Source organism: Pantherophis guttatus, chromosome 14, assembly GCF_059756535.1.
Source record: "Pantherophis guttatus breed Tessera chromosome 14, ASM5975653v1, whole genome shotgun sequence".
Taxonomy (NCBI): Eukaryota; Metazoa; Chordata; class Lepidosauria; order Squamata; family Colubridae; genus Pantherophis; species Pantherophis guttatus.
The window spans coordinates 22,077,144-22,102,034 of NC_142076.1; the positions used below are offsets into that span (position 1 = coordinate 22,077,144).

Here is a 24,891-nt window from a genome sequence, read left to right on the forward strand (position 1 = left end):
AGGGAGGGAGGGAGGGAGGGAGGGGCGGCCTTTCTCACGTTGGCTCTGCCCTCTTCGTTACACCGGTGCGCTCCAGGTCGCTTCTCTGAAAGGTTGCTGTCGGGGGACTGAGGAACTCCGCCTTTTCTATGCCCCCCCGCCCCCAATTTGGAGCAGCATCCCCCGGAGACCCGCGTGGCCTCCTCCCTCCTGGGGTTGCCCCAAACACCCCGACGTTGCTTCCAAGCCTGGGCTTCACATTTGGACTGCGCTGTTTTGTGCTTGTGTTGGAACGGTTGTGGGTTTTTTTTCAATCCGGGCTGTGTTGTTTCATTTGGTTTGTGTGTTTAATTGTTTTAATTGCTGTTATATTTGCTAAGCGGCTGGAACGGGCAGCTGGATTAAAGGAGGAGGATGCGGATGAGGAAGGCAATGACAAAATCGCCCTCAGCCAATTGCAAAAGGCAGTTTTGCTCCTGACATCCTCCGAGGAGACCTTGAATGTTTATTAAACAACAACATCTGTCTGTCCCGAGTCCTTCGATAGGTGGAGAGAAGGGCCAGCTCCAGTCTAAACATCTGGCTGTCTCTGTAACCCACAACAACAACAACGGGATTTGGGTTGCAGTTTCCCTGGGGAAGCTGGGGCCACATTTTCTGTCTCCCCTTCCTTTCTTGTGCAAATACCCCCTCACCCACTTTCTCTGTCTAGGGCAGGAGGGCAGGCGCATCGCTCGGGATGGATCCTGACCATCACTGGTGCTCAGAGACCTTCTGCTTATGGTGGTGTGTGTGTGTGGGTGTCTGTGGCCCTTCTTGCAATGCGTGCAGGAGGCTGGGGAAGGTTTCTTGGTATGATATCCATGGCTGTGTTGGGCTCCTACGGAAGTTGCTGTTCTCGCCTTGGATGTCTAATATAATAATCCCTAATGAGGCCCCATTAGTATTATGACTTGGGCTAGTTAATTATCAGGCGGAGTCTGGGAGCTCCTTATTTTCAGACGAAATAATTTAATGAAAAGCCTTTGAGAATTATGTTTTACTTCATCAGATCCTGTGGCCCCTCCGCAGATATAATGAAGACAGATGTAGTTTGTTTGTTTATTTATTCATGGACCTAGGCTTAAAAAACACTCGGCTCCCTCAGACACCAGGTGCTTTACATAAGAAAAAAGCCATAACAAGAAAGAAAGAAAAAGAAATAAATTACATGTATCCAGAGAGAGAGTATAATATGACAGAACAAAATACCAGAAAGGGACTCTGGATGGGATGCCATTGATTTTGGCCTCTGGGTCTCGGGAGCAGGTGGGTCTTTCCCAAGGGGGGCAGCCTATGACTGGAGGCCCAGTAAATTGAGGGTCCCTCGTGTTTGTGTGGATTTCAGATGCTGTTGGATGTGTTGATCCGGAACAATGCGCTCAAGTCTGTGGAACAGAAGTTGGATGTGCCAACATCGCCTATCCCAAATTGGTGATGGAACTCATGCCCAGCGGTAGGTGGAGACCGGATGGTGTCACTTGCCTTTATAGAGGCGGCTTCATACCGCAAGTGGCCTTCCTCTCCTTCTTCTTCTTCTCCTTCCCAAATTTAGTGGTTGCGTTGAACATTTGACTTTTCCACAACCTCCCAGGTCTACGGGGTTTGATGGTGGCGGTGATGATGGCTGCCCTCATGTCGTCCCTGACGTCCATCTTCAACAGCAGCAGTGCCCTCTTCACCATGGACATCTGGAGGAAGGTCCGGCAGGAGGCCAGTGAGAAGGAGCTGCTGCTGGTTGGAAGGTGAGGGCAATGTGGGATTTTGCTTAGGCCATCAGAGGAATCCACAATCCTTTGAAGCCTGCTGTCCCATATTTTGTAGCTAAACCAGCACTGCCCACTTTGGATCTGAAACTTTTGCAGAAGTTTGGTAGAATATCAAGGGAGGCAGGCTTGTCTACAGCAGCCCAGTGAGGGCTGAGCAAGCCAGATATCCATGAATGTTGGCTAGCTGTTGGACGAGGAGGAGAAAACAGGAAACTGAGATCAGAGACGGGGGATCAAATTCATCTCCAGCTCGGCACATCTGGGGTTTGTCCCTGGGATCATATTGAAGAGGGATGCTGAAGAGACAAGCCATGTTTCAGCTGCCTTATCAAAACTGTGGTTTTTAAAATCTGGGCCAAAGCAACAACGGTTCAGCCTGATGTCATTGGCCAAAAAGAAAAGGGAGGGCCAAAATCCAGAGGTGTGAATGTACGTCTTCCAAAAACATACTAGATGCAAGCTTGGAAAGATGGTGGGATTTCCAGTCTGTAGGGAAGGCACCACATTGGGCAAAACTATTTTAGCCTCAATCCCAGGTTGGAATTCTTCTCATCTTCCTCTTCTTCTCCCGGGTAATTTTCCAGTCTCCCCCGCCACTCAGTTTCTCTTCCTGTAAAATGGGCTCAGCAATCTCAGCAGCATCTGCTGACTTCAGCGATTGTTTCATTGTTTATGCGACACAGCGAGAGCTCGAGTGATGATTGTCTGAATTGCACACCGATCCTCATCACGATTAATCACCGAGCGATGCCCCATTTCATCGGCCTGTTTGGCAAGCAGGGATTGAGGAAGAGAAGCCGCCAACGTTGTGGCTCTCAGCCCCTGGAATTCATCGCCCTGCAAAATTTCAATCTCTCTCTCTCTCTCTCTCTCTCTCTCTCTCCCTCCCTCTCTCTCTCTCTCTCCCTCTCTCTCTCTCTCTTTCTGTGTATGTGTGTGTGTGCTACCTCTATGTTCCCAGGTATTATTGGGTTTCTTTAAAAAAATCTATAAGTTTCTGTTGGATTGATTGGCGGAAGTGCTGTGTTCACCATGAGTGATTACTCTTCATTGTGACTCTATAAATCTGATCTATGGACCATCTCAGGCTGCATGAATTGGACAATGCAGGGTGACAAAATAGCAGACTGAAAGAGTGGGAAGGGACCTTGGAGGTCTTCTAGTCCAACTCCCTGCTCAAGAGGAGACCCTAGACCAGGGATGGCTAACCTTTTTGCTGTCGCGTGCCAAAAGTGGGGGGGAGCATGAGGGGGACATGCGTGGATGTGCCCACACCCATAATTCAATGTGCCCCGCCCTGTGCATTTGTGGGTGATACCCCCACGCTCTCCACGCTTTTGGCATGCGATGGCACGGTGGGCCCAGTAGGCCCGTTTTTCACCCTCCCCAGGCTCCAGGGGCTTTCTTGGAGCCTGGGGAGGGTGAAAATGGCCTTCCCTCCTCCCCCAGAGGCCAGAAACAGCCCGTTTCCCAATTTCTGTGGGCCCGGAAGGCCCGAAAGTCAGCTAGCCGGTGCACACATGCGCACTGGAGCTGAGCTAGGGCAATGCTCGCATGCCCACAGATATGGATCTGCGTGCCACCTGTGGCACGCATGCCATAGGTTCGTCATCACGGCCCTATACCATTCCGGACAAATGGTTATCCGCTCTCTTCCAGTGATGGAGCAGCCACGATTTCTGGAGGCAAGGAGTTCCACAGGTTAATTGTTCTCACTGTCAGGAAATTTTTCCTTTGAACTCACTGTAAGCTTTCTTTACCAATAATATTGTGAGATCTCCTAGATTTCTTATATTTATCTCACCTTCAAGCTGCCCTTTTAAGAATGGCTAGTCCTCGGCTTACGATGACAACTGAGCCCAGAGGTTTTGCAGTGAATCATGCCAGATTTTACGACCTTTTTTACCATGCTTGTTAAGCGAATCCCTGCGGCTGTTGAGTGAGTCATGCATTCATTAAGCAAATCCAGCTTCCCACCCCCACTGACTCTGCTTGCCGGAGGTCTGCTAGGAAAATTGCAGATTGTGATCACGTGACCCCTGACTTGGGGATCCTACAACGGTCATAAGTGCAAGTCTGATCATGAGCCACTTTTTTCAGTGCTTTTGCAACTTTGAACTGTCGCTAAATGAATTGTTGTGAGTAGAAGACTCCCTGTGGCTAATGCGAGCCGTGAAGATAGTTAATGTTAAGCAGGAAAATGGGGTGCAGATATTTCGAATTAAAGCCAGCTCCCCGTTTCAGGGCTTCTGCAGGAGGCCTGCTTTTCCCGAGGGGCACAGTCCTGCGGGTTTACTTTCCCCTCCTTGGACAGCTGATCTGCGCAGGGCACGGCTGGCACGATTTGCAGGGCAAACAATCCCATCACCCGAGCGAGTGGCAGCAGGTTGGACTCTCCCCAGCAGAGCCGGATTGCATTGGGCAAGGTGTGCCCCTCTGTGACTTAATTGTTTTCCTCTTTTGTCTCTTTGCGGCTTGTCGCTTCGCTTGTGATGTGCAGAGAGGGACCGGGATGTCAGCTGGGCGCAACCGGGCGAGAAAAAGAAAGCTGCGGGAGAGGGGCACGCCCGTGCTTTAGCCGAATTCCTCGGGGGTTTCACAATGTTGAACCGGGCAAGGGGAAGGGCTGAGGTGCCAAGCTTCCTCTCTGCTGGTGGAGACCGGGAAAGGGGGGGGGAGAGAGTTGAGGAGGGCCCCCTCCGCCTATCACAGAGGCTCCGGCAGAACTCGTTTTGTGACGAGGGATCAGGAGTCTAAGTGGCACCTCTGTGCTCTGGCATCTCGCTTGATCCCTCTGGGAAATCGGGTGATTTCCGTACAGGAAGGCATCACAGGATGGCTTAAGAGAGAGAGAGAGAGAGAGAGACTGATGAGTGGGGCAAAAGCAAAAATTATATCACCAATTATTGTGTTTAACTGGGGGTGGGTCTACCGGCCGAGTTTGAAATATTTACAAAGAGTTCTCGACTTGCATTCATTTAGCGACTGTTCAAAGTTACAAAGGCACTGAAAAAAGTGACTTGGGACTGGTCCTCACATTTACAACCGTCATAGCATCCCTGTGGCCATGTGCAGAGGTGGGTTTCAGCAGGTTCTGACCAGTTCTGGAGAACCGGTAGCAGAAATTCTGAGTAGTTCAGAGAACCGGTAGTAAAAATGCTGACTGGCCCCGCCCCCATCTATTCTCTGCCTCTGGAGTCCCAGCTGATCAGGAGGAAATGGGGATTTTGCAGTAACCTTCCCTTGCCACGCCCACCAAGCCACGCCCACAGAACTGGTAGTAAAAATTTTTGAAACCCAACCCCGGCCATGTGGTCAGAATTTGGGTGCTTGGAAACTGGCATGCATCCTGACGTGATCGCCATGAGTCATCCTTCCAGCCAAAACCAATGAGAGAAATCATATTTGCTTAATGACCGTGTGATTCACTTAACAACTGGTTGAAAAAAAGGTCATAAAATGAGGCGCGACTCATGTAACCGTCACCTTGCATGGCAGTGGTGGTCGTACGCTGAGAACAGCCTGTATTCTTCCTCTTTGGAATCAAAAGGCCTCACAAACCCCATCGCCCCCAGTGGGAGTGGCAGGGGACTTGTAGTCCCACCAGGCCAAGTTGGGGACAGCTGCTCCCCTTTGGCAGGAGCCCTTCCTGCCCCCCTTCCGTATCCAGGGAGGATGCCATTGGCTGGTTTTCAGGGGGTGAGGCTGAAGCTGCCAGGTGGGGACCGAGTCCTGGGTTGCCATGGGGAAGCCGCAAACAGCCCCACTTGGAAAAACAGAGATCCTGTCTCGGCAGGCCTCCTCCCCAGGGAACCCAAAAGCTCCGCTTCTCCTTATAAGGATGAGGCGTCTCTTCCTTCTCTTCCTTTTTGTCTACATGATCAATAGCCTTGCGTCATCTTCCCCCTCCCCCCCTCGGGGAGTGGCACGCAAGGAGGACGGGGCTGAAAGCCAAAGAGGAAGGGAGTGGGTCATTCCAGGACTGGATCCGTGGCAGGACTGGGGCTCTGCGGCCACGACTCCCTTTATGTGCCACGGGTGGCCCGTTCAATCTCCTGGGGGAGACCAGCAGGGTTGCTTGAAGTGGGGCTGGTGAAGTGCAGCTCTGGCCCCGAAGGAGGAACCTTTGGGGCGAAGCATCTCTGCCCCTCTGTTGCTTCTGCTGGGACCCTCCCAGTCCGAGGGAGGGGCGTTATTAGCCATCGGAAGCCTCCCTTCTTAGAATTGATTGGTGGCCCTGGGCTGGGGCTGTAGATCTGAGTGGTTAGACACCAGACGGTGCCTTCTCAAGGGTGCGGGTGGTGCTGGCGACCCACCTACCTGTGGCTCTCTCCCCATGCTGAACCACGGCTCCCTGCACCCCAGACCCCCCTCCCACCATTGTGGAATCCATCCTTCGTTGGGGGTGAACCTCCAGCTGTTCCAACCTCTGGAACAGGCTGTGATGACCTCAGGCACCTCATGGCCTCCTGGTGCCAAGAGGACCAGTGATATTTTCCTGCCTCTGCTCGTGTTCAAGTCTTCTTCTCCTTGCCTGTTTGCCTCCCTGGGCCTGGAGAACTTTCCTGTTTTTAATGCTGATGGAGAAATACCTGCAGTGGGCAGAACTGGGCCACGGCCCTGGCTTGGCTTTGAAAGAAGCGGGAGGGTGTGACCTTGACTCGCCCAAAGGCTGGGAGATGGATGGGCAGTTATGCCAAAGCGCCTTTCTCCAGGACTTGGCGGCCGTTTGAGGACAGCCCTGCGGAGTTGGCTAACCTAGCGGGTCAATTAAAAAGCCTGCTTGGCGCTTTCTCATCCTATGCTCCAAACGGTAATAATCAGAATTATTAAGCTGTCAAACCTTCAAGAAGGTTCTCCACCCAACACTGTCCAGGTGTACTGGACTGCAAACGCTCACCTGCCCATTAGCCTCCTTTGTTTCTAAATGGTTATATCAAAATTTCTCAATCTTAGCAACTTTAAGACTCTGGACTTCAACTCCCAGAATTCCCCAGGCTTCAACTCCCCAGAATTCCCCATGGCTGGCTGGGGAATTCTGGGAGTTGAAGTCCACACATCTTAAAGTTGAGAAAGGCTGGTTTATACCTTCTTTGGTCTTCCAGAAAAGCTTACATCCAGACATTTAAATGTCTAGAAAGTTTAAATTTTAAAAAGTTAACTGCCTAATTGCTTCCGGAATTGGGGAAAGCATTTCTGTCTGCAGCCATCCCTGGCCATAAGGTGTTTTCCATAGAACAACAGGAAGCTGCCAAGGTGACTATTCAAAATTAGGTAACAAAGACATTTATGTTTGCACTAACAATGTGCGTTTCTCATTTACCTGCCTTGCCCTGCCATCGTTTCCCTTTTTGCTGTTCCTAAAATTTCATGCTGGGCTTCGGCACCGAGGCCCTTTCCCTGAAATGCTGATTTTTCAAGGTTGAGTTGAAAAGACAAGAGTCGACTTTACGTCTCTGCAGTTTCTCTCCTTAGTAATTTTCCTTCTTTTTGCCAGGAGAGCTACCAGAATAAGGGGATGCTTTAATTAAGGTCTGATTGGCTTTTTTGGCCCGAGGTATAAATAAAGAGTGATATCATAACGATGTGCCTGGACTTGTTTGCTTTTTCTTCTATTTATCATGGTTTTTCTCAGTGCTGATGGTGCGTTGCGAGGATTTGTGGATTTTGCATGGTGTGGGTGGAATGCCTTAGCCTCTTTTTCTTTGGTGGCTTCCCAGAATTTGGTGGACCTCCTGGTGGGGATCAGAAGCCATGAGACACCTTTCCTGGCTGGGGCGTTGTTGAGTGATATCTTCAAAGGTGTTAATAAGCTTTACATCTGAATTCCTTCCGCAGTGACTCTCATGCCATAACGCTTGGGAGAAGCAGGTGACACAGTCACTTCCGAATTTGGGTGCCATGAGTGGGTTCGGTTAGGGTTGCCGCTGAAATCCAGAGTGAGTCAGCTGAGTTTCCACCAGGTTGCAAAATCCAGTTGCAAGGGGACGTGGGTGTGCTCAGAAGGGTGTGTCGATCCTCTGAGGTAGTCCAGTCTGGGAAACTGACATCATGAAGGCTACCTTGATTGTAAGGATGGAGGAACAGAACTTTGCAAGGCTGAAAGAGCTTCCATTCCCCCCCCCTTTTGCTTTTCCTTCTCAGACAATTTGGGAAGGTCATTTCTGAGATGCTTTCTCAAATTACGCTTCTGGGTTGGATTCAGATTTGGTTTTATCAGGTGGTTCTCTGGGCTGTCACTCTCGCAGCCCTTTCCATCTCCTTCCTGGAACGGATGTCAGATGTTCAGGGTTGGCTGGGTCCTGTCCCTTATTTAGTCATTCAAGATTATCCTTGATTTTGCAGAAGTACGTGAAATCTTAAGGAAATAGAAACCTTCAAATAAGTGAACACTTTAGTGAAGCTGGAGTATTGCTCGATGGTGTTCAAGTGTTATTTGAGTTGGGGGAAACCTTTCTAATCAGGAAAGTGGAGAGAAGAAAGGAGAAAAGAAGGGAGAAAGAAAAGGAGAAGGAGAAGAAGCAAGGAGGAGGAGGAGAAGGAAAGAAAAGAAGGGAGAAAGAAGAATGGAAAGGGAAGGAGAAGGAAGCAATGAAGAAGGAGAAAGCAGAAGGAAAGGGAAGGAAGGGAAGGGAGAAAAGATGAGAAGGAAAAAGAAAAAGGAGAAAGAATAAAAGAAGGGAGAAAGGAGAAGGAAAGAGAAGGAAAAGGAGAAAAAGGAAGGAGAAGAAGGAGAAGGAAGAAGGGAAGGAGAAAGGAGGAGAAGGATGTTTATTGCACTTAATGACCATTCCAGGAACAAAAATGATCCTCAGCAGAGACACTGGATCCCACAATCTTTCCTGGCAGATCGGACAGAATCCCTGGAATAGTCCACCTTTGAGGATCCTGCTGTGACCCCCCTTTTTGTAGCCCCTGGCCTGGGGTGATTCGGGAGGGTGGAAAACGGGGAAGGGGAGCCGATGGGAAGGGCAGAGGGATTGGTGTCTTTGCTGCTTTGGCAGGGTGGTGACCGTCGTCCTGGTGGCGGTGAGTGTGGTGTGGCTGCCCATCCTGCAGACCTCCAACAGTGGTCAACTCTTCATCTACATTCAGTCGGTCACCAGCTACCTGGCCCCTCCCGTCACTGCTGTCTTTCTCCTGGCTGTCTTTTGGAAGAGAGCCAACGAGCAGGTGACTCCGTGTGTGTGTGTGTAGGTGGGTGGGTGTGCATGCCTTCAAGAGTGCCAAGCCTCTGGCTGGAGAGGCGAAACCAATCCATGCAGCAATTTGCACACCTGGCCAGTGTACAAAACCATCAGCCCCAGTTCAGGAGAGCCTTGTGGTGTGTGGGATGGTTGTTAGGGGAGGCTGGCCTTGGAGAGGATGGTGGCTGTGCTTGGCTCACCTGGATTTAGAGCGAAAGGTGCATGAACCCCAATGAATGACTCTTCCCGTAGCTGTCAGCGTTCCAGAAAAAACCCCAACTCCAATTAAAAACTCCGAGGCAAGCATTTTGTCAAAGTTCCATTTATTAGATTAGGTATACAGGCACATCTGGGAAACCCCAAATCTGAGAGGTCTGGGTTTTCTCTCAGTAAATCAAAAAACCCCAAAACCATCCCCTCAGTCCTCAGTTGATCCCATGCCCCAATCACCATCCGTCCCATCTCGAGACCTCACTCCCACCACTCCTTCTCCAGATGCAGGGTCGCCCTGGCCTTGACCGCCAGGAAGAATGCTATTCTGTCTACAGGCAACCCCTCTACTAAATCCCCCCTCCTCCTTTCCCACACAGGAGAAGGTGGCAGCATGGAAGCTTCCGGCCTCATATGGCTTCCAAAGCTGACAGTAGCCTTGGTCGGGGAATGCTGGCTGGGGAATTCTGGGAGCTGAAGTCCACAAGTCTTAACATTGCCGAAGTGGGACACCCCTAGTCTAGGCCAGGGGTCTCCAACCTTGGCAACTTTAAGACCTGTGGACTTCAACTCCCAGCTTCACTGGCTGAGGAATTCTGGAAGTTGAAGTCCACAGGTCTCCAAGGTTGGAGATTCCCGGTCTAGATGGTCTTGGATTTCTTGTGCAGGGGGCCTTTTGGGGCCTGATGGTGGGGCTGGCAGTGGGGCTGAGCCGGATGGTCTTGGAGTTTGCCTACCCCGTCCCCCGCTGTGGCGTCCTGGACCATCGACCTTCGGTTATGAGGGACCTGCATTACCTCCACGTCGCTCCCCTGCTGTGTCTCCTGACTGCGGGCATCGTGGTGGGCATCAGCTGCCTGACGCCGCCCCCGTCTGAAGCCCAGGTGAGTACAGGAAGATGGGATGGCGGAGCCCGTGGAGGGCAAGAAAGCTGGGGGCATCCGTGGAGGTGCCCCATGGAGCCTGAGGGCCAAATCTTCTCCCTTGGGGTTCTCTTGAGGGCCAGGAAGGACTGAGTTAGTGGCAGAGCATTTGGGGGCAGGGAGGGGACTTGGGGGCTACATCTGGTCCCACCGCTCAGAGGGGGAGAGGCAAACTTGCTCTCCAGGCTGGATCCATGCCTGATGCTCCGTCAGATGACTCAGAGAAGGGCTTGGTTATGTCTCTGGCTGAGCTGAAACCACAACTGAGAAGCCGCGTGGCTGGGGACGCTGAGCTTCAGAGCTTTCGACCGGCCACGCCACGGCTGAGCGCGATGAGTGAGCCTCCCCGGCATTCCTGCGCTGGCGGGAGGGAGACAGGGGTGAACCTGCCCCTCCCATGAGTGAGTCCGCTCCCCCTTCCCCGCCTTCGAAACAACCACCTCCCCAAACAATGCGGCCTTTTGCACAGAGGAGTTCTGGGAATCCACTCTGGGTCCTCTTTTGGGAACCAGCACTGGGTCTGGGGGCTTTTGTGCTCAACGGGAGAGGCAGGCTGGGCTTTTGTCTCTTGGCTTTGAGGAGGGAAAATAGGAGTAAGTGGAAGAGGCTATCAGAAGGAGGTTCTCAGGTGGGAACTGATCCCTTTCCCCTAAAACAGCCCTCCTCTTATTGCCCCAGGCAAGATCCAGCCTACAAGTTGGAAGGGAAAGGAAAGGGAGAGGGAGAGGAAAGGAAGGGAAGGGAAAGGAAAGGGGAAAGGAAAGAGGGGAGAGGGGAGGAGAGGAAGTAAATGGATGAAGAAGGGCAGAGAGAGAGGGAAGGGAAGGGAGAGGAAAGGGAGAGGGAGAGGAAAGGAAGGGAAGGGAAAGGAAAGGGGAAAGGAAAGAGGGGAGGGGGAGGAGAGGAAGTAAATGGATGAAGAAGGGCAGAGAGAGAGAGGGAAGGAAAGGGGAAGGAAAGGAAGGGAAGGGAAGGATCCATGTTTTATCAGCTGCCATAATTCTATTTTTCTGTTTTGGAAACCATTGCAGATAAAGGACGTGACTTGGTGGACTCGACGGTCCCTGGAGGCGCCTTCATCTGCCCATCTCTCCGGACCCCCAACCCTGCCTGGCACGGAGAAAGACGGTGGGTCTCTGGGGCAGGGGCCAAACTTCTCTTTGCATCCTAGAGTTGATGCCAAACCAGGCAGTTCTCCTCTGAGGACCAAGACAAAAAAAGTAGGAGCAGTGGTGGACTCAGCCTCCCAGGGACAGAAAGTGACTATCTTTCACTTTGGGGGGGGAGGGCACTCAAAGGCCATCCAGTTCCCCCTCCCCACCCCCGGGCTGAAGGAGGGGAAAGAGAGACAGAGACACCTGCATGTGCCCGGCAGGTTTGCAAACCCGTGTTTCCCAGTCCATGGCAAGCAGGAGGCAAACCTCTTGATTGTTCTCCTTGGTGTTCCTACTCTAAGGTGGACTGCTACTGCACATGGAGGTTAGGTGGCAATTATGTCTGGGTAGAGCGCCATCTCTGGGCACCTTAATTTTTACTGTAGGCTTCTCCTTCTCTCCCTGCCAGCTGCCCCAGGAATCCTCCAGCCGAGGTCCTTCTGCACCGAGAGAGACGCTGAAGGTGCCCCAGGGAAGGGTGGCCGGAGCGAGCAGAGGACAGCTGGCTTCTGGTCCCAGGTCTGCTCAGCCAACGCCGTGATCCTCATCTGCATCAACCTCTTTTTCTACGCTTACTTCGCTTGAAAGAGTTCCTTTGGGGTGGGGCAAGAAGGGTGAAATCAAAGGAAGGGAAGGGTTTGTGTTCCATATGGACTGAAAAGGGGGCTTATGGCTGCTTTTCAATCGATTTCAGCCTCGGGCTTCTTGGCAAAGCGAAGGGACTTTTGGAAAAAGGATCTGGAGGAGGGATATGGAACATTTCTCCAAAGGGGGTTTAAATGGAAAACTTTATTTCACTAGGAGAATTGTTTTCTAGGAATAAAGAAATGACTTGGGGGCAGGAGAGAGTTCTGAGCAGCAAGGAGTTTATAGGTCCTGGTTGCCACTTTGCCCGCTGAGAACTCAACGCCTTTTCAAGTAGTGGCACAGAAGATAAAACCCAATAAATCACTTTTTGAAACGTGTGTCTCTGGCAGAGAAGAGCAGCTTAGGAAGATGAGAGCCGCTGTCCCATCTCCTTGGAGGGCCCCTGGGGTGGTCTGAGGGTCACTTAAGAGGCTGAATGGTGGCCGGTCCCCAGCAAGGGAGTCCACCAGGTGGAAAACAGTTCCAGCCCTACGCAGTCCTTTGGGAGACGCTTTGGGAGCACCTCTGCAGGGAGCTGAGCAAACACCCGAGTTAGGGCAGGTCTCATCAAGATTAGGAGGGCAGCAGAAGGTCAAGGAGGGGACCGGTGGACTTTGTGACCTGCTGGATGATTATCAGCGCCTTCATTCCTTGCCCTTGGCAGCTGACCAAGAGGGCTGCGGAGCAGAGAGAGCTGGATTGGACAGCAAAATGCTGAGGAAAGGCTTAGAAAGAGAAAGAAGCAGGAGGGAAATTCCCCATCTGCTTCCTGAGTCTATAGGTCCACTGGTGGGAATCACTTTGGCATCCGTAGGATCACTTTGGAGGCTCTTCGCCAAGGTGTGAGATCAAAACTCAGCCAGTCACCCAGACATGTCTGAAGATTTGCAGAAAATCTTCTGCAGCAGTCAAGAGGGGCTCTAAGACCAGGGCAACCGGGGTGGGGGGTGGGAGGGGGCCGGCATCCAGAGCAGTCTTCCTCAACCTTGGTCACTCTTAAGACTTCAACTCCCAGAATTCCCCAGCCAGCATGCTTCCCAGGGTATCTCTAGGAGGGACCTCTGTCCTGGAAGTTTGCGGTCCATGCATCTTGTCAAGGGATGCTAGGAACTGTAGTTTTTTCCCCCTTACAAATGTGGGGTGGTAGGAATTTATGACGAATTGTCTCAACACCAGCCCCAGCGGATCAGATTTCTCCCTGTAGGTCATTCCAGCGCGTAAATTCAGAAAAGGCTTCTAGCTCTTTGAAAGCATCAGGTGGCAGGACTGTAAGGCAGTTTTGAACAAGGACTGATTTAGGATGGCGCTTTGATTGAAGCTGGATTGCAGTTTTACTGCTAGAAATATATTGTTTTATAAAGCAAAATAATTAGAAATCTCCAGAGGTTTGTTTGGGCTCCAGGTGAGTGATGGGGATCGGTCTGCAAAGAATTTCAACCAGCAATGAGCCCCAAAGTTTCAGCTTTCGAACGGCCGTCCCAGGTGTGCAACGGGCCTCTTTTAAGGTCGCAGTGTGAAAATGGAAAGTTTTGCCTGGTTCAGGTTGAGGGCGAGTCAAAGCATCGATTGAGAAGAAAAGGTTTAGATGGGACGGCTGATCCCTTCCGCCACCCGAGTGAGCCAGGCAGGTCACTTGCGCAGGGGGAAAACGTAGTTCCGAGGAAAAAGGCCCATCTTCACCCCCAGCTTTCCTCTCCACCAGTGGGGGTCAGAGCAGTCCAGAATCTTGAGGATGTCCCCTCTGCTGAAGCTCAGCTGCGAGGGGTTCTCGGCCAAGAAGTCGAACTGGGCTTGGACGAAGGTTGGCTTCTTGGGCTGTGGGGAAAAGAGGTGAAAAGAAATGTGGGGTCTTGTTAGCAATTCCCTCCTCCCCCCTCTTGTCCCAGCTCTATGGTTGACATGGGGTGGGAGATGAGATGGTGGTTCTTTCTCAGAATGAGAGTTTGGGGATCATTCAGTGAGACAGAAAATTTGGGACGTCTTTGTCCACCTCATCTAAATTTGATTGTTAGAAACTCCCAAGGCAAGATGTTCTCCAAGGTCAGCCTTGGCTAGATGGACAGTGGGAGCCCAGGAGATCAAGAGAGGCTTCAGAAGAGGCCATCTTCTAAATGAAGGGGTGCAGTTCCAAGTAGCCCTTGATGTATCAACCACTTGTTTAGTGACTGCTCACAGTTAACAACAGGATGGGAAAAAAGCAAGGGGAAGCTGGGTGGTTCCTTACCTCCTCGGTTTCTCCATGGTCTCTGAGGAAGACCTGCCTCTTCTTAGCGATGGTGGTGGTTCGGTAAAAGTCCACCAGTTCATTGATGGAGTTGAACTTCTCCTCCCAGAGATGGTACTTGCCCTTTTTCTCCCGGAGGACTTTGAAGTGCAGCACTTGGTCTCCATAACTAGGAGAGAAGCAGAGGATGAAGTTTAGGGGTGGGGAGAAGAGGAGAACGGGGTGCTTGGAGGACAGCTAGGTGATGTGTTGGGCTTCTTCTATGGAGCAGAGGTTGACTTGATGGCCTCAATGGCCCTCCAGGTTGATGGTTCTAGGAATTTAATCTCATGGACCCATCATGGAGGAAGAAGTAGGATGACCTTACTTATCAGGCGTCTACCGGACAGACTGGATAACAACAAAGTGTCCCATGCCCATGAGACTGGACAACCATTTGTCTGAAATGATAAAGGATCTCCTGTTTGACCAGAGAGTTGGACTAGAAGATCTGCCAGAATAACTCTGTTATTCTGTCTTGCTAAGCTATTTAGATGCCTGCATCTATTTTGTACCTACTTTTATCATTTTATTTAAAGTCTGTTTGCCACAGGATGGAGGCACCTTGGCACAAATGAGCGCTTTGGCCTCTCAGTGGGAACCTGGATCAAAGCTCTCCCACCTGAGGTTCCTTCTCCTGAGGACTTGAGGCTTCCTTTAAACCAAGAAAAGAGAGGAATAAGAGCGATTTGCCTGCAGGCTGACTTCTGAAGCTCCTGCTGAGCCCCACGGCCTTGACTCACAAAAAGCACACCCAACTTGCTTGCCGACCTTCCCCAGTTCTCAGTAGGAGATGTGAGGTGGACAAGCAGGTGGGGTTGATAACACTCGGTGTTGTGTGTCTGATATAACTGCAAAATGCCTCAGTTCCAGCTAAGTAACTGCTGCGTTTGGTTTGCTTGGGGCAAAATAACAGTTGACTGTCACAGACCAAAAAATCTCTGGAGATGATGGAGAACTGGTGCCTTTGATGATGGTCTCCTAAGTTGCGAGGGTTAAACCCAGTATTTTCCAAAGGTGGCAACTTTAAGAGGGGTGGACTTTAACTCCCAGGGTTCCACACCAAGCCATACTGGCTGGGGAATCCTGGGAGTTGAAGTCCACCTCTCTTAAAGTTGCCACCTTTGAAAAATACCGAGTTGAATTGTCAGAGGCCAGAAACTTTGGGCAATTTTACCATTCTGCTTCTGAATGTTCAGGGAAGTCCCAAATCGCCTTCCAACCTCCAAAAGAAACTTTTATTTGGCTATTTAGCTGCCCAGCTGGGCTGTCCCCTGCTTGCAAGTTGCTTTTTCTTGAAAGTCCCATCCTTCGCAATTCTAGCACTTGGGTTAAGCCATAATTATACCCTGTTCTCATCACTCTGCCTTATAAGCTTTCGGCTGCTGAAACAGGAGAGACACAAAGCTGATATAAACACACAGAGGCGACGGGAAACAGCTTGGCTTTCACAGCTCCTGTGTCAAGTGACAACTTGCATCCACAAAATCACAGATTAAACTTCCCAGGGAGTCTGAACGATGTTTTGATTTGGGCAATGTGCCAGGAAGCGTATTTCTTGGCTCTGGGTGCCCATGCCTGAAGTGCCCACCTTCCTGGGAGGAGAAGGAAAGAACAACCTGGAGACGGGGCAACAGGTGTTGTGTCATTGTGGATGCGATGGTTGGAGGGATGTGCCCTGCTAGGGAGGGCAGGGAGCAATTCAGAAAGCTTTGGGGGCTGGTTTGAAGAAAACCCCACCGTAGGAGAAGAAAAATGTAGTGTCGAATTATAAGCTGCCCAGATGGGATGGGCAGCTATAGAAATTGGATGGATGGATGGATTTGTTCAAGATGGGTTTGGGCCAACCTCAAGAGGAGGGAAGCCCACCTCCCTTCATTTGGACATTTGGGAAGGGGACACAGCTCCTTTTCAGGCAGAAAATGCCATATTCCACCCTGATCATGCTGGCTAAAGAGATCCTAAATTACAACAGTTGGGTAAAACACCTTCTCAGGTTTTGGAGACCCACCATGTGGAGGAAGAATCACATGGGACTGCAGAAGAGGCCACTTTGCCTGTCATCCTATATCGATCTCCTCAGCCCACTGCTCTCCTGACATTTTGGGAATGTAGCCCCCTTAATTCTCAGCCCTGCTGACCACAGGAAAGCCAGCACGTTGGGCAGGAGAAGGAATCTTACTCAGAAAAATCCCTTTCTGGATCATGCGAAAGTGGCAGAAGATACCATGTAAAGCTGCTTCCTGCCCTTGGTAGTCCTTCAAAAGCCACCTGCCTATTTTCTGCTGCAGAGATGTCCTTTCTACGCCTTCCTAGCCCTGCTGATCAAAACTACACCCCTTGATCCTAAACTAGGAAAAATGATAAAATTAGATAGCAACCACGGCTTAATTTTGGTGGAGAACTCAAAGCAAGTTTAAGCCCTGTGGTTTTCCAAGTTGGGAGGATGTGATGCCTGTTGACATCTCTTAGAAAGCGGCACCAGGATGGAGCCACGCAAGAAGGCAAAGGTTGGCCTGACTTTGCAGGTTCTGGAGCACCTTTGGTAAAACCGGTCTGTTCCTCTGGTCTAAGCAAGGGAGGAGACCTCTGGCTTGGAACAGGACCTACTTTGTCCCTTTCTCCTAGAAGGGCAGGTCCAGCACTTCTTCTGGAACAGGGCAGGGACAATAAGGCTTGTAGGTGATGAGATCTCAGCACATCGATGTGTTTTGGATCCTGGGTTTTTACAGCCCTTTGGCCTTGCAAATCCACCCAGGGTGACTCTACCATTTCAGCCATATAATTGAGGGCATGAAGGAAGCATCTTTTCATTGCTCTCTCTGGAAACACAACTCCCTTGTTAATCTAGGACAAATCATCCCGGCCTCTTCCACAAGCTCAGCTCGGTTTTCTTGCCCTCCCTCTGAACAGGACACACAAGGGCAGGCAAGACACCTGGGCCTCTCACCTGTGGCGTTTTGGAAACACACCTAGGAACTATTCAATCACTTGGAAAGAGGGATAAGAAGGGGGACCCCTTCCAGTTCAGAGCCTTGGTTCCCAAACACCAGGAGAGGCTTGCTGGATGCCTCCCATGAAATGACTGCACATCTGGCTCAGCTGGAAATCTTGGTGAGCAAACCACTGTGCCCGTTCGTCAATAAGCAAAGCCAGATTTGCTTAATGACTACATCATTCCCTTAACAACCCCAGTGATCTGCATAATGGCAAAAAACATCGTAAAATTGGACATGATTCTTTTAACCACTTGCCTTGCTTAGCAACAGAAATTCTGGTTCCCAGCTATGGTCATAAGTCAAGAACTATTTGAATTTAGGTCAGGGGCCTCCAAACTTGGCAACTTTTAAGACTTGTGGACTTCATCTCCCAGCCAGGAAAGCAAAGCTGGCTGGGGAATTCTGGGAGTTGAAGTCCACAAGTCTTAAAGTTGCCAAGTTTGGCGGCCCCTGATTTAAATCTTGAAAGTCCCATCCTTCGCAATTCCAGCACTTGGGTTAAGCCATAATTATACCCTGTTCTCATCGCTCTGCCTTATAAGCTTTCGGCTGCTGAAACAGGAGAGACACAAAGCTGATATAAACACACAGAGGCACCACCCCATTAGCAGCATGGAAGACTCAAAGCAAAGTGTGAATTCTTGGAGTTGTGGCCTCAGTGCCTCTAAAGAATGCTGGCTGGCGGGGGGAGGGGTTGGAGAGGGGCCTGATTGAGGTCCTTCAAGAATGTGCAACTGTGTACAAAGTCAAGCAATTCCCTTAGCCTGATGTGTCTGGTCTGTTCACCCTCCAGGGGAGGAAGGAGAGCAGAATGGAGGCCTCTGCTGCGTCAGGAAGGGCTGCCCATCCCGAGTTAGAAACGGCGGGATAAATCCTGCAGGCGGCCAAGTGACAGAATGGGCTCCAGACGCCTCTGAGAATTGTGCTCTGGGAGAGCAGAAGCACACCCAGGTAAATAAAGGAGAGGTCAGTCCTGTCATGTTTAACGGATAGCTTTGGGGCTTGTTGCTACAAGTTTCTAGTCCCTTGGAAGTAAAGGAGGTGCTGTGAAGTCTCTTCTCGGTCACGTTTGAACATGGCAAGGAGAAAAGAAGAAAATGCCCGGATTTGATTTTGAATACAAAATGGGTTGAGAGGAGAGGAAAGTGCCAGTCACATTTCCCCCCCAGGGTTTCTCTCCCTAATGGGTTGCCCTTGGCACAGAAAACTTGCTGGGTGGTTGGCATGCCAGGCTCTGCACATCAGTCTGAACATGAATCTGAATTGTGTCCGCTCGCCACCCTTCCTCCCTTCCTCCCGGGCATCTCCTTCAGCAAAGCAACTTTGTTTGGAAAGTGGCATTGTTGCCTGCCTGGTTTGTGCCAAGATGGTCATGGCAGGTGTGGGAGGGAGCGAGAAGGGGCTGAGAACCCCTCCAGATGTGCATGGATGAGGACCATGGCCTTCCCCAACTTGTCACCTCCAGATGGGTTGCAGAACAAAGCGATGGGAGCCCCAAAGAGAGGGAAGAAGGGGGCTGGATGACCTCAAGCAGCTCAGAGCAGCGTTTCTAACTTTGGTGACTTTAAGACAGGTGGACTTCAACTCCCAGAAGTCCCCAGCCATTTAAGACGGGTGGACTACCAATAGAAGCAAAAGTACCTGCTGTTGAATAGCCAATTAAGATTACTGCAGAAGTGGAAATACGCTTTGCACTAGTAGGAATCCTCAGTTATTTATTTTAATTGCTCGCTCGTTTTCCAAAGCTGGGAAATTGCCTCCTTCCAAGCGCCCTGGGCATTTTTTTTCCTGGAAAAGCCGCTTTGGCTGTTTCCCGGTGTGCTGAGAGCACCCTCTGGTGCTCTGAGCTGCAGCCGACGGCAAGAGTTGGGCAAAGCAGGAGTGTCCTCAGGGTTCTGCTGACAGGCGTTTTGTTCCTTCCAACACGGGTGTGTACTCACAGCAGAGGGACCCACACTCGCCTTTCCCCAGCAACAAGGCACTTACTTCACAGAGATGGAGAAATCCCCCGGGCTGCTTTCGCTCTGCCGGATGAGAAACGCGCCCCGGAACCGTTGTTTGAGGAGGGCCTTTTCGGCACCTTGCCGGGAGATTTTGCCACAATACCACCTGGAAGGTCAGAGGCAGGAGATGGAATTAGGGGCGAGAAGCAGCAAGTCAAGGTTCCCAACTTATAAAACGCGACAGCCACTGAGGTTGCAAAGAAAGTTTCAGTTCCACTTGTTGCTCCAGAGCGCGTGGGGGCTCACGAATGCAGCCAACTCTGGCCTGTCACTCTTGGTTTATTTTTGACTCTGCAAGAACGAGAGTGGATTGCTTTGCTCGAGCTCTTTCGATGAGAACTGGAACTAAACTCTCTTTATTATAGGATCTACCACGTTTGAAACACCCTGCAAACGTCGCTCATGGTCGGGATTCTCAGGACCGCTCCCTAGGGACAACTGCTTGACAGCTGAGGCCAGGCGGGGAAAAAGGCACCGTGTCCCAAAGGGGGAATTAATAAGGATGAAGAAAATCCCTGGTGTGGCAAGAGATTCTGGTCAGAGATTAGGCAGCCTCTTAATCAAAGCTCCCTGAGCAGAACAGCACCCAACCCCAGTCTGGGGCAAGTCTAGCATCACCATCTATTCACATGGTAGCAGTCTTCCAATATTGGTGGGGCTGCCACGAAGAAGAGGGAGGGGGTCAACCTATTCCCCAAAGCCCCTGAAGGCAGGACAAGAAGAAACGGATGGAAACTAATCAAGGAGAGATTCAACCTAGAACTGAGGAGAAATTTCCTGCCAGCAAGAACAGGGAATCAGTGGAAGGAGTTGCCTCCAGACCTTGTTGGGACTCCAACACTGGAGGTTTTTAAGAAGAGACCGGAGAGCCATTTGTCTGGAATGGTATAAGGCAGGGGTGTTCAACCGTGGAAACTTTAAGACTTGTGGACTTCAACTCCCAGAATCCCCCAGCCAGCCAGGGTCTCCTGCTTGAGAAGGGGGGATGGACTAGAAGAGCTCCAAGGTCCCTTCCATCTCTGTTCTTCTGTTATTCCTTCTCTCAGGAGTCTGTTTTGCAAGGCAACGCATGGCTGAAGCTCAGCTCCGTTTCCCCTCCCACCCCTCCCATTTGAATATTGAAATAGGGGATTGGGTGGGGAGAGAAAACAAAGACATGTCAACCACAGCCCTGTAATACTGTAATTCTATCCATTCTATGGGTTGGTCTTGCAATTGTCCATCGATCTTGCAAAGGGTTGGGTGCTTTGGGTTTCGTGTGGGGCCAACTGTGACCCAGAAGCTGCATTAAAGGCTTCTGGCATCATTGATCTGGCTGGAATTGATCTTGATGGGATTAAACCAACAAAATCGTGGGTGCTCCATCCCTGGAGGCTTTTAAAAAGAGACTGGACAGACACTTGTCTGAGATTGTATAGGCTCTCCTGCTTAAGCTGAGTTTCTTCGTCTTGTCCAAGGGGGAAAGAAAAGGCTACTCACGGATAAGGTTTCATTTTGATGTAGTTTTTGGGGACGAATCCCTCCAGGCCCAAAAGCTCTGCTTTGTACCAGTTCTGGTCCTCTTCCATGTTCAGAATCTGTGGATTCAAAAGGACGAATAAGCAAACATCGGGCTGAAGCTGTGTGTGTGTGGTGGTGGTGATGGGGGAAAGTAGCAGAAGGCTGCCGAGGGGGTGGGTCATAGTTGAGGAGGGGAGAAGATCTTGTCATGGAGGAAGCCCAGGGGAATATTTAAAGTTCAAGGATAGATTATTTTCCTGAAGCTCAGGGGCCCAAGGATGCAATCAAAATGGCCCTGAGACACTTTTTAGAAACACAGAATATTCTGTACAAAAGCATGATTAATAATGCTTTTCTCAGTTTGGGAATTTAAGCAAGGTGGATCAGAACTATATCCGCTCTCTTTCTTCCTGTCTGTCTGTCTCTCTCTCTCTCTCTCTCCCCCTCTATTTCTCTCTATATTTATCCATCTATCATCTATCACCTACCCATCTCTCTCTCTCTCTCCTCCATTTCTCACTATATCTGTCTGTCTGTCTATCTCCATCCATCCATCCATCCATCCATCCATCCATCCATCCATCCATCCATCATCTCCCTCTCTGAACCTGCTTCAGATGGCCAATTTTGTTCAGCTGTCCAAATGGATCTGATTTTTGTGTATTTATTGCAGAACAAATGCAGCTGGGGTTTGATCTGTCAACAGCCCTGACTGCCCCCCACCCCCACCCCCAAGTTACCTTCAGCGTGTCTCCCTTCTTAAAGGCTAATTCATCCTTCTCAGATGCCTGGAAGTTATACAAAGCAAGGGCCTCCATGTTGGGGCTGGTCCAGAGCGAGACCTCAAAGGCGCCCCTTCTCCAGCCCAGCTGGCCCAACTTGGTTCTCCAACGAAGGCCCCTCGAAAAAGCCAGCCAGAGGTTTCTTTTGAGAAGTTCCAGGCTGAGTTTCCTTCCGTCCCCTGTGTACAGCAGCACCCCAAAGTTTTGCTTCCAGCCACAGGTCAGGAGGTAGTTTGGGGCCAGAAAAAGAAAAGGGAAAAAAAAATCTGTGCGTAAAAATGAGACAGGAAATATATTTGAATATATTTGCTGGAGGGGCGTGCAAGTGTGTGGGGAACAAAGAAGCTGCACCTGCAGAAAGCAACCTCACAGCGGGGAATTCCTCCTCTCCTCCCAGGGGGCTTCAGCGCAAGGTTTCCTGCCCCCTGCACTGCTCGCACTCAAGGCAGGCGCGTCTGCTCGAACCCATCACCAGCTTCTAAAAGGCGAAAACAACTTATTTTTTTTCCTGGCCAAAGCCACGAACCCAAGCGAGCCTCTTTCCCCTTCAGCTGGCTCCTGTTGCTTTTCTAGGTGATAAAACACACACACACACACACAATCATTTGCTGAGTTTGTGTAGTGGATGCAAAAGGCGAGGCCAGAAGGTTTCGGTTCTGGTTTTTTTAGGGTCCTGCCCCAAAGCTGGATTTTCTCACTGTCTTGCCATCTTTCTCAATGGATTTGCAGGGAGATTATTCCACCCTCTGGTCAGGAGTCTGGGGGTCAGTGGTCCTGCGCCCCAACCCTGCCAGTTGCCCAAACATCTGCACAAATCCTTCTAAAATGGCTCATTTGGCCACAAGGTGGCGAGAGGGCCTTGGACAATCTTCTGCCTACCAAGATGCTTGACGTGGGCGTGGTCAACTCAATGTCACTCATATTGAGGGGCGCCTCACTGGACTCTACTCACCCCTCCCCTCCCAATCACTCCTTGCCTCCCCCCCCCCCGCCCCGGCCTCTTTAGGGCCCCAACAGGAAGCAGTTGCTGGAACTAAGCAGCCACCACGAGAAAGAGCAAAACAGCTGGCTCAGTTCAAATTGGAGGCTCAACAGAAACACCTCACTGAGGACTAGGAGCATAGGCTTTCCAAGCAGAGGGAAGACCTGCAGGAGTGCAAGGCCAGGTACAGGCGCCTGGAGGCTCAGCGGACTGAGATGGTCAGCCAGTTCCAGGCCATGATGCAGTCCCACTGGAACGAGGCCCTCCGACTCTTTGCCACCAGCAGTGTTTTCCTCCAGCCTTCGTCCAAAGCCCCACACCAGGAAGCTGAAGCAGACCCCAAGTCGGAATTTCTGTCCCCCTCCAACCCACACAAGAAGACCCCGAAGGAGGAGAGACTCTGCAGCAACACAAACGTTCATTGCACGTATCTGGCCCAGGAGTCGTAGTTTAAGGACCCCTGATTTAGTGCAATATAAAAAATGCAAATAATTTTTCTGTGGACCACCAAAATTTTCTCATGGACCACCAGTTGGTGCCCGCTGTTCTAGTCCAACCCCCTGCTCAAGCAGGAGACCCTGTCCCATTTCAGACAGATCACTGTCCAGTCTCTTCTTTAAAACCTCCAGTGATGGAGCACCTACAACTTCTGGAGGCAAGTCGTTCCACTGGTTCCTTGTCCTTGTTAATTGATAGGAAGTTTCTCCTTCATTCCAGATTGCCTCTCTCCTTGTTTAGTTTCCATCTGTTGTTCCTTGTCTTGCCTTCTGGTGCAAATTGCCCCAGCCCAATGCATTCTGCATTCTGGGGAGCACAGAAAATGCTAAAAGTCCCCATCTGCCGCTCCCTTGACAGAACAGGAGTGGGTCCAGGGCTGGGGGGTGGAGATGGAGGGGGGGGGAGGAGACAGAGAGAGAGACAGGGACGGGGGGGGGGAGAGTTCATTTTTCCTGGCTGACCTCATTTCAAAGGCTACAGGATGTGCATGAAGCAAACAGCCCCTGACCTCTCCCTGGGGCATCCGCAGCATGAGTGACACCTCCAACTTTGCTCTGCCATCAGCCTTTTAACTGGGTTTGGGTCAGGTTATTGAGCACGAAGGGAGTTGCCTAGGCAGACAGATGTGCGGGGGGAGGCACACCCAGTCCCTGGGGTCTCCTTGTGCACAACTGGGGAGGGGAGCTGCATCTGTGTTGCTCTGGCCTTTTGTTCCAAGGCGCCATCTTTTCCCTTCTGGCTGGGAAGCATGGTGCACGGGGTTCTTGGAGGCAAAAGGTGATGACAGGCAAAGGAGCTTTGCCAGGCCAAATGGGGCGGGCATCCCTTAGCATCCCATAGATGCCCTTGGCCTCTCGTTTGGCAGATGCCAGGACCATGGAGGGATGCAGCTCAGAATAATTTTCCTTAATCCCCCTTAAACCTTTTGGCTTCCTCTGAGCAGGTTGGTGAGTTTCCTGGTTCTTCCTTGCCTGGAAAAATAAGATTCCCAGGTTGGCTGTGCTCACCTCACCCTTAAGCTGGTGGATGAATTAATCCCTGGTCTGGGCTCCCAATAGGCTCGCTTTTTAAAGGTTGCTGGTTATTTATATGAGAATATCTGCAAACTGCCCCAGCCCACTGCATTCTGGGCAGCTCAGGATAGGCACAGCACCGTCAAAGTACCCAGCTGACTGACTCCAAGTGCTGGCCGATGCCCACCGAGCTTAGCATGCTGTGCAAAGGCACCCACTGTTCTTTCTCCTCCCTCCCCATCAGTCTGGTGGAGAAGATTGTGTGAACGCAGCTGTCGGGTGGGTGGCAGGATCTGCAGCCTGGCGTTCCAGTTTCAAAGGAAAACCAGGAACGAATCAGGGAACGGAGAGCCCTTTCCAAGCCTCTCCTCCAGAGGCGGAGAAAAATATCCACAGGCTTTTACTGGATCTAAGCTCAGTGCAAGATCTAGTTTGCCCTGCATGACAGCCCTGCGAGGCAGGCTGAGCTGAAAGAGAGTAAATGGCTCAAAGTCTCTAGGGGGTTGCATGCAGGGGTGCTATTCAGCAGGTTCTGACAGGTTCTGAGGAACCGGTAGCGGAAATTTTGAGTAGTTTGGAGAACTGGCAAATACCACCTCTGACTGGCCCCTGAGTGGGGTGGGAATGGAGATTTTGCAGTATCCTTCCCCTGCCACGCCCACCAAGCCACGCCCACAGAACTGGTAGTAAAAAAAATTGAATTCCACCACTGGTTGCATGACTAAGAGTTAACCAGAATCTGTATCAGTCCAACATCTTAACCAAAGCACCCACAGGCTCTTGTTTTTTCCAAACAATTTATTACTTCTATTTAGGTATTTGATTTTTTTTTGGCTGGTGAGTGACAGCTCCGGCAACAGCCCCACCCTGGGACAGGCGGGACTGAGATCCAGTTCTGAAGGCTGCTTTTCTTCAGTTCCCACCGGTGTCTTGCAGAGTTGCTGAATGCTTCCTGGCTGCCCT

The 24,891-nt window shown here is 50.9% G+C and overlaps 2 protein-coding genes across 2 annotated transcripts in view; one reads left to right on the top strand and one right to left on the bottom strand.

The window, feature by feature from the left end:
* SLC5A10 (solute carrier family 5 member 10) overlaps positions 1-12,225 on the top strand; it is a 45,943-nt gene extending 33,718 nt beyond the window's left edge. Inside the window, exons 10-15 of the mRNA XM_060684057.2 lie at positions 1,367-1,474; positions 1,613-1,763; positions 8,792-8,960; positions 9,853-10,068; positions 11,139-11,235; positions 11,671-12,225. Coding sequence (XP_060540040.2) covers positions 1,367-1,474; positions 1,613-1,763; positions 8,792-8,960; positions 9,853-10,068; positions 11,139-11,235; positions 11,671-11,846 — 917 coding nt within the window. The 3' untranslated portion in view covers positions 11,847-12,225. The remainder of the gene's footprint in view (positions 1-1,366; positions 1,475-1,612; positions 1,764-8,791; positions 8,961-9,852; positions 10,069-11,138; positions 11,236-11,670) is intronic.
* Positions 12,032-21,639, bottom strand: GRAP (GRB2 related adaptor protein). Its single transcript, XM_034441501.3, has 5 exons — positions 21,394-21,639; positions 20,633-20,730; positions 19,137-19,259; positions 14,113-14,281; positions 12,032-13,703 (listed from the first exon to the last, which is right to left on the bottom strand). The coding sequence occupies exons 1-5, from the start codon at positions 21,469-21,471 to the stop codon at positions 13,518-13,520; spliced, it is 654 nt and encodes a 217-aa protein (XP_034297392.1). The 5' UTR covers positions 21,472-21,639; the 3' UTR covers positions 12,032-13,517.
* Between the last annotated feature and the right edge of the window lie 3,252 nt (positions 21,640-24,891).

Bases quoted from the DNA above. Each gene is read 5' to 3' on its own strand.
- GRAP (XM_034441501.3), bottom strand. From the start codon at position 21,471: ATGGAGGCCCTTGCTTTGTATAACTTCCAGGCATCTGAGAAGGATGAA. The intron at 20,731-21,393 runs GTAACTTGGGGG...TTGAATCCACAG, and splicing joins AGAAGGGAGACACGCTGAAG to ATTCTGAACATGGAAGAGGA. The intron at 13,704-14,112 runs GTAAGGAACCAC...TTTTCCCCACAG, and splicing joins ACCATGGAGAAACCGAGGAG to CCCAAGAAGCCAACCTTCGT.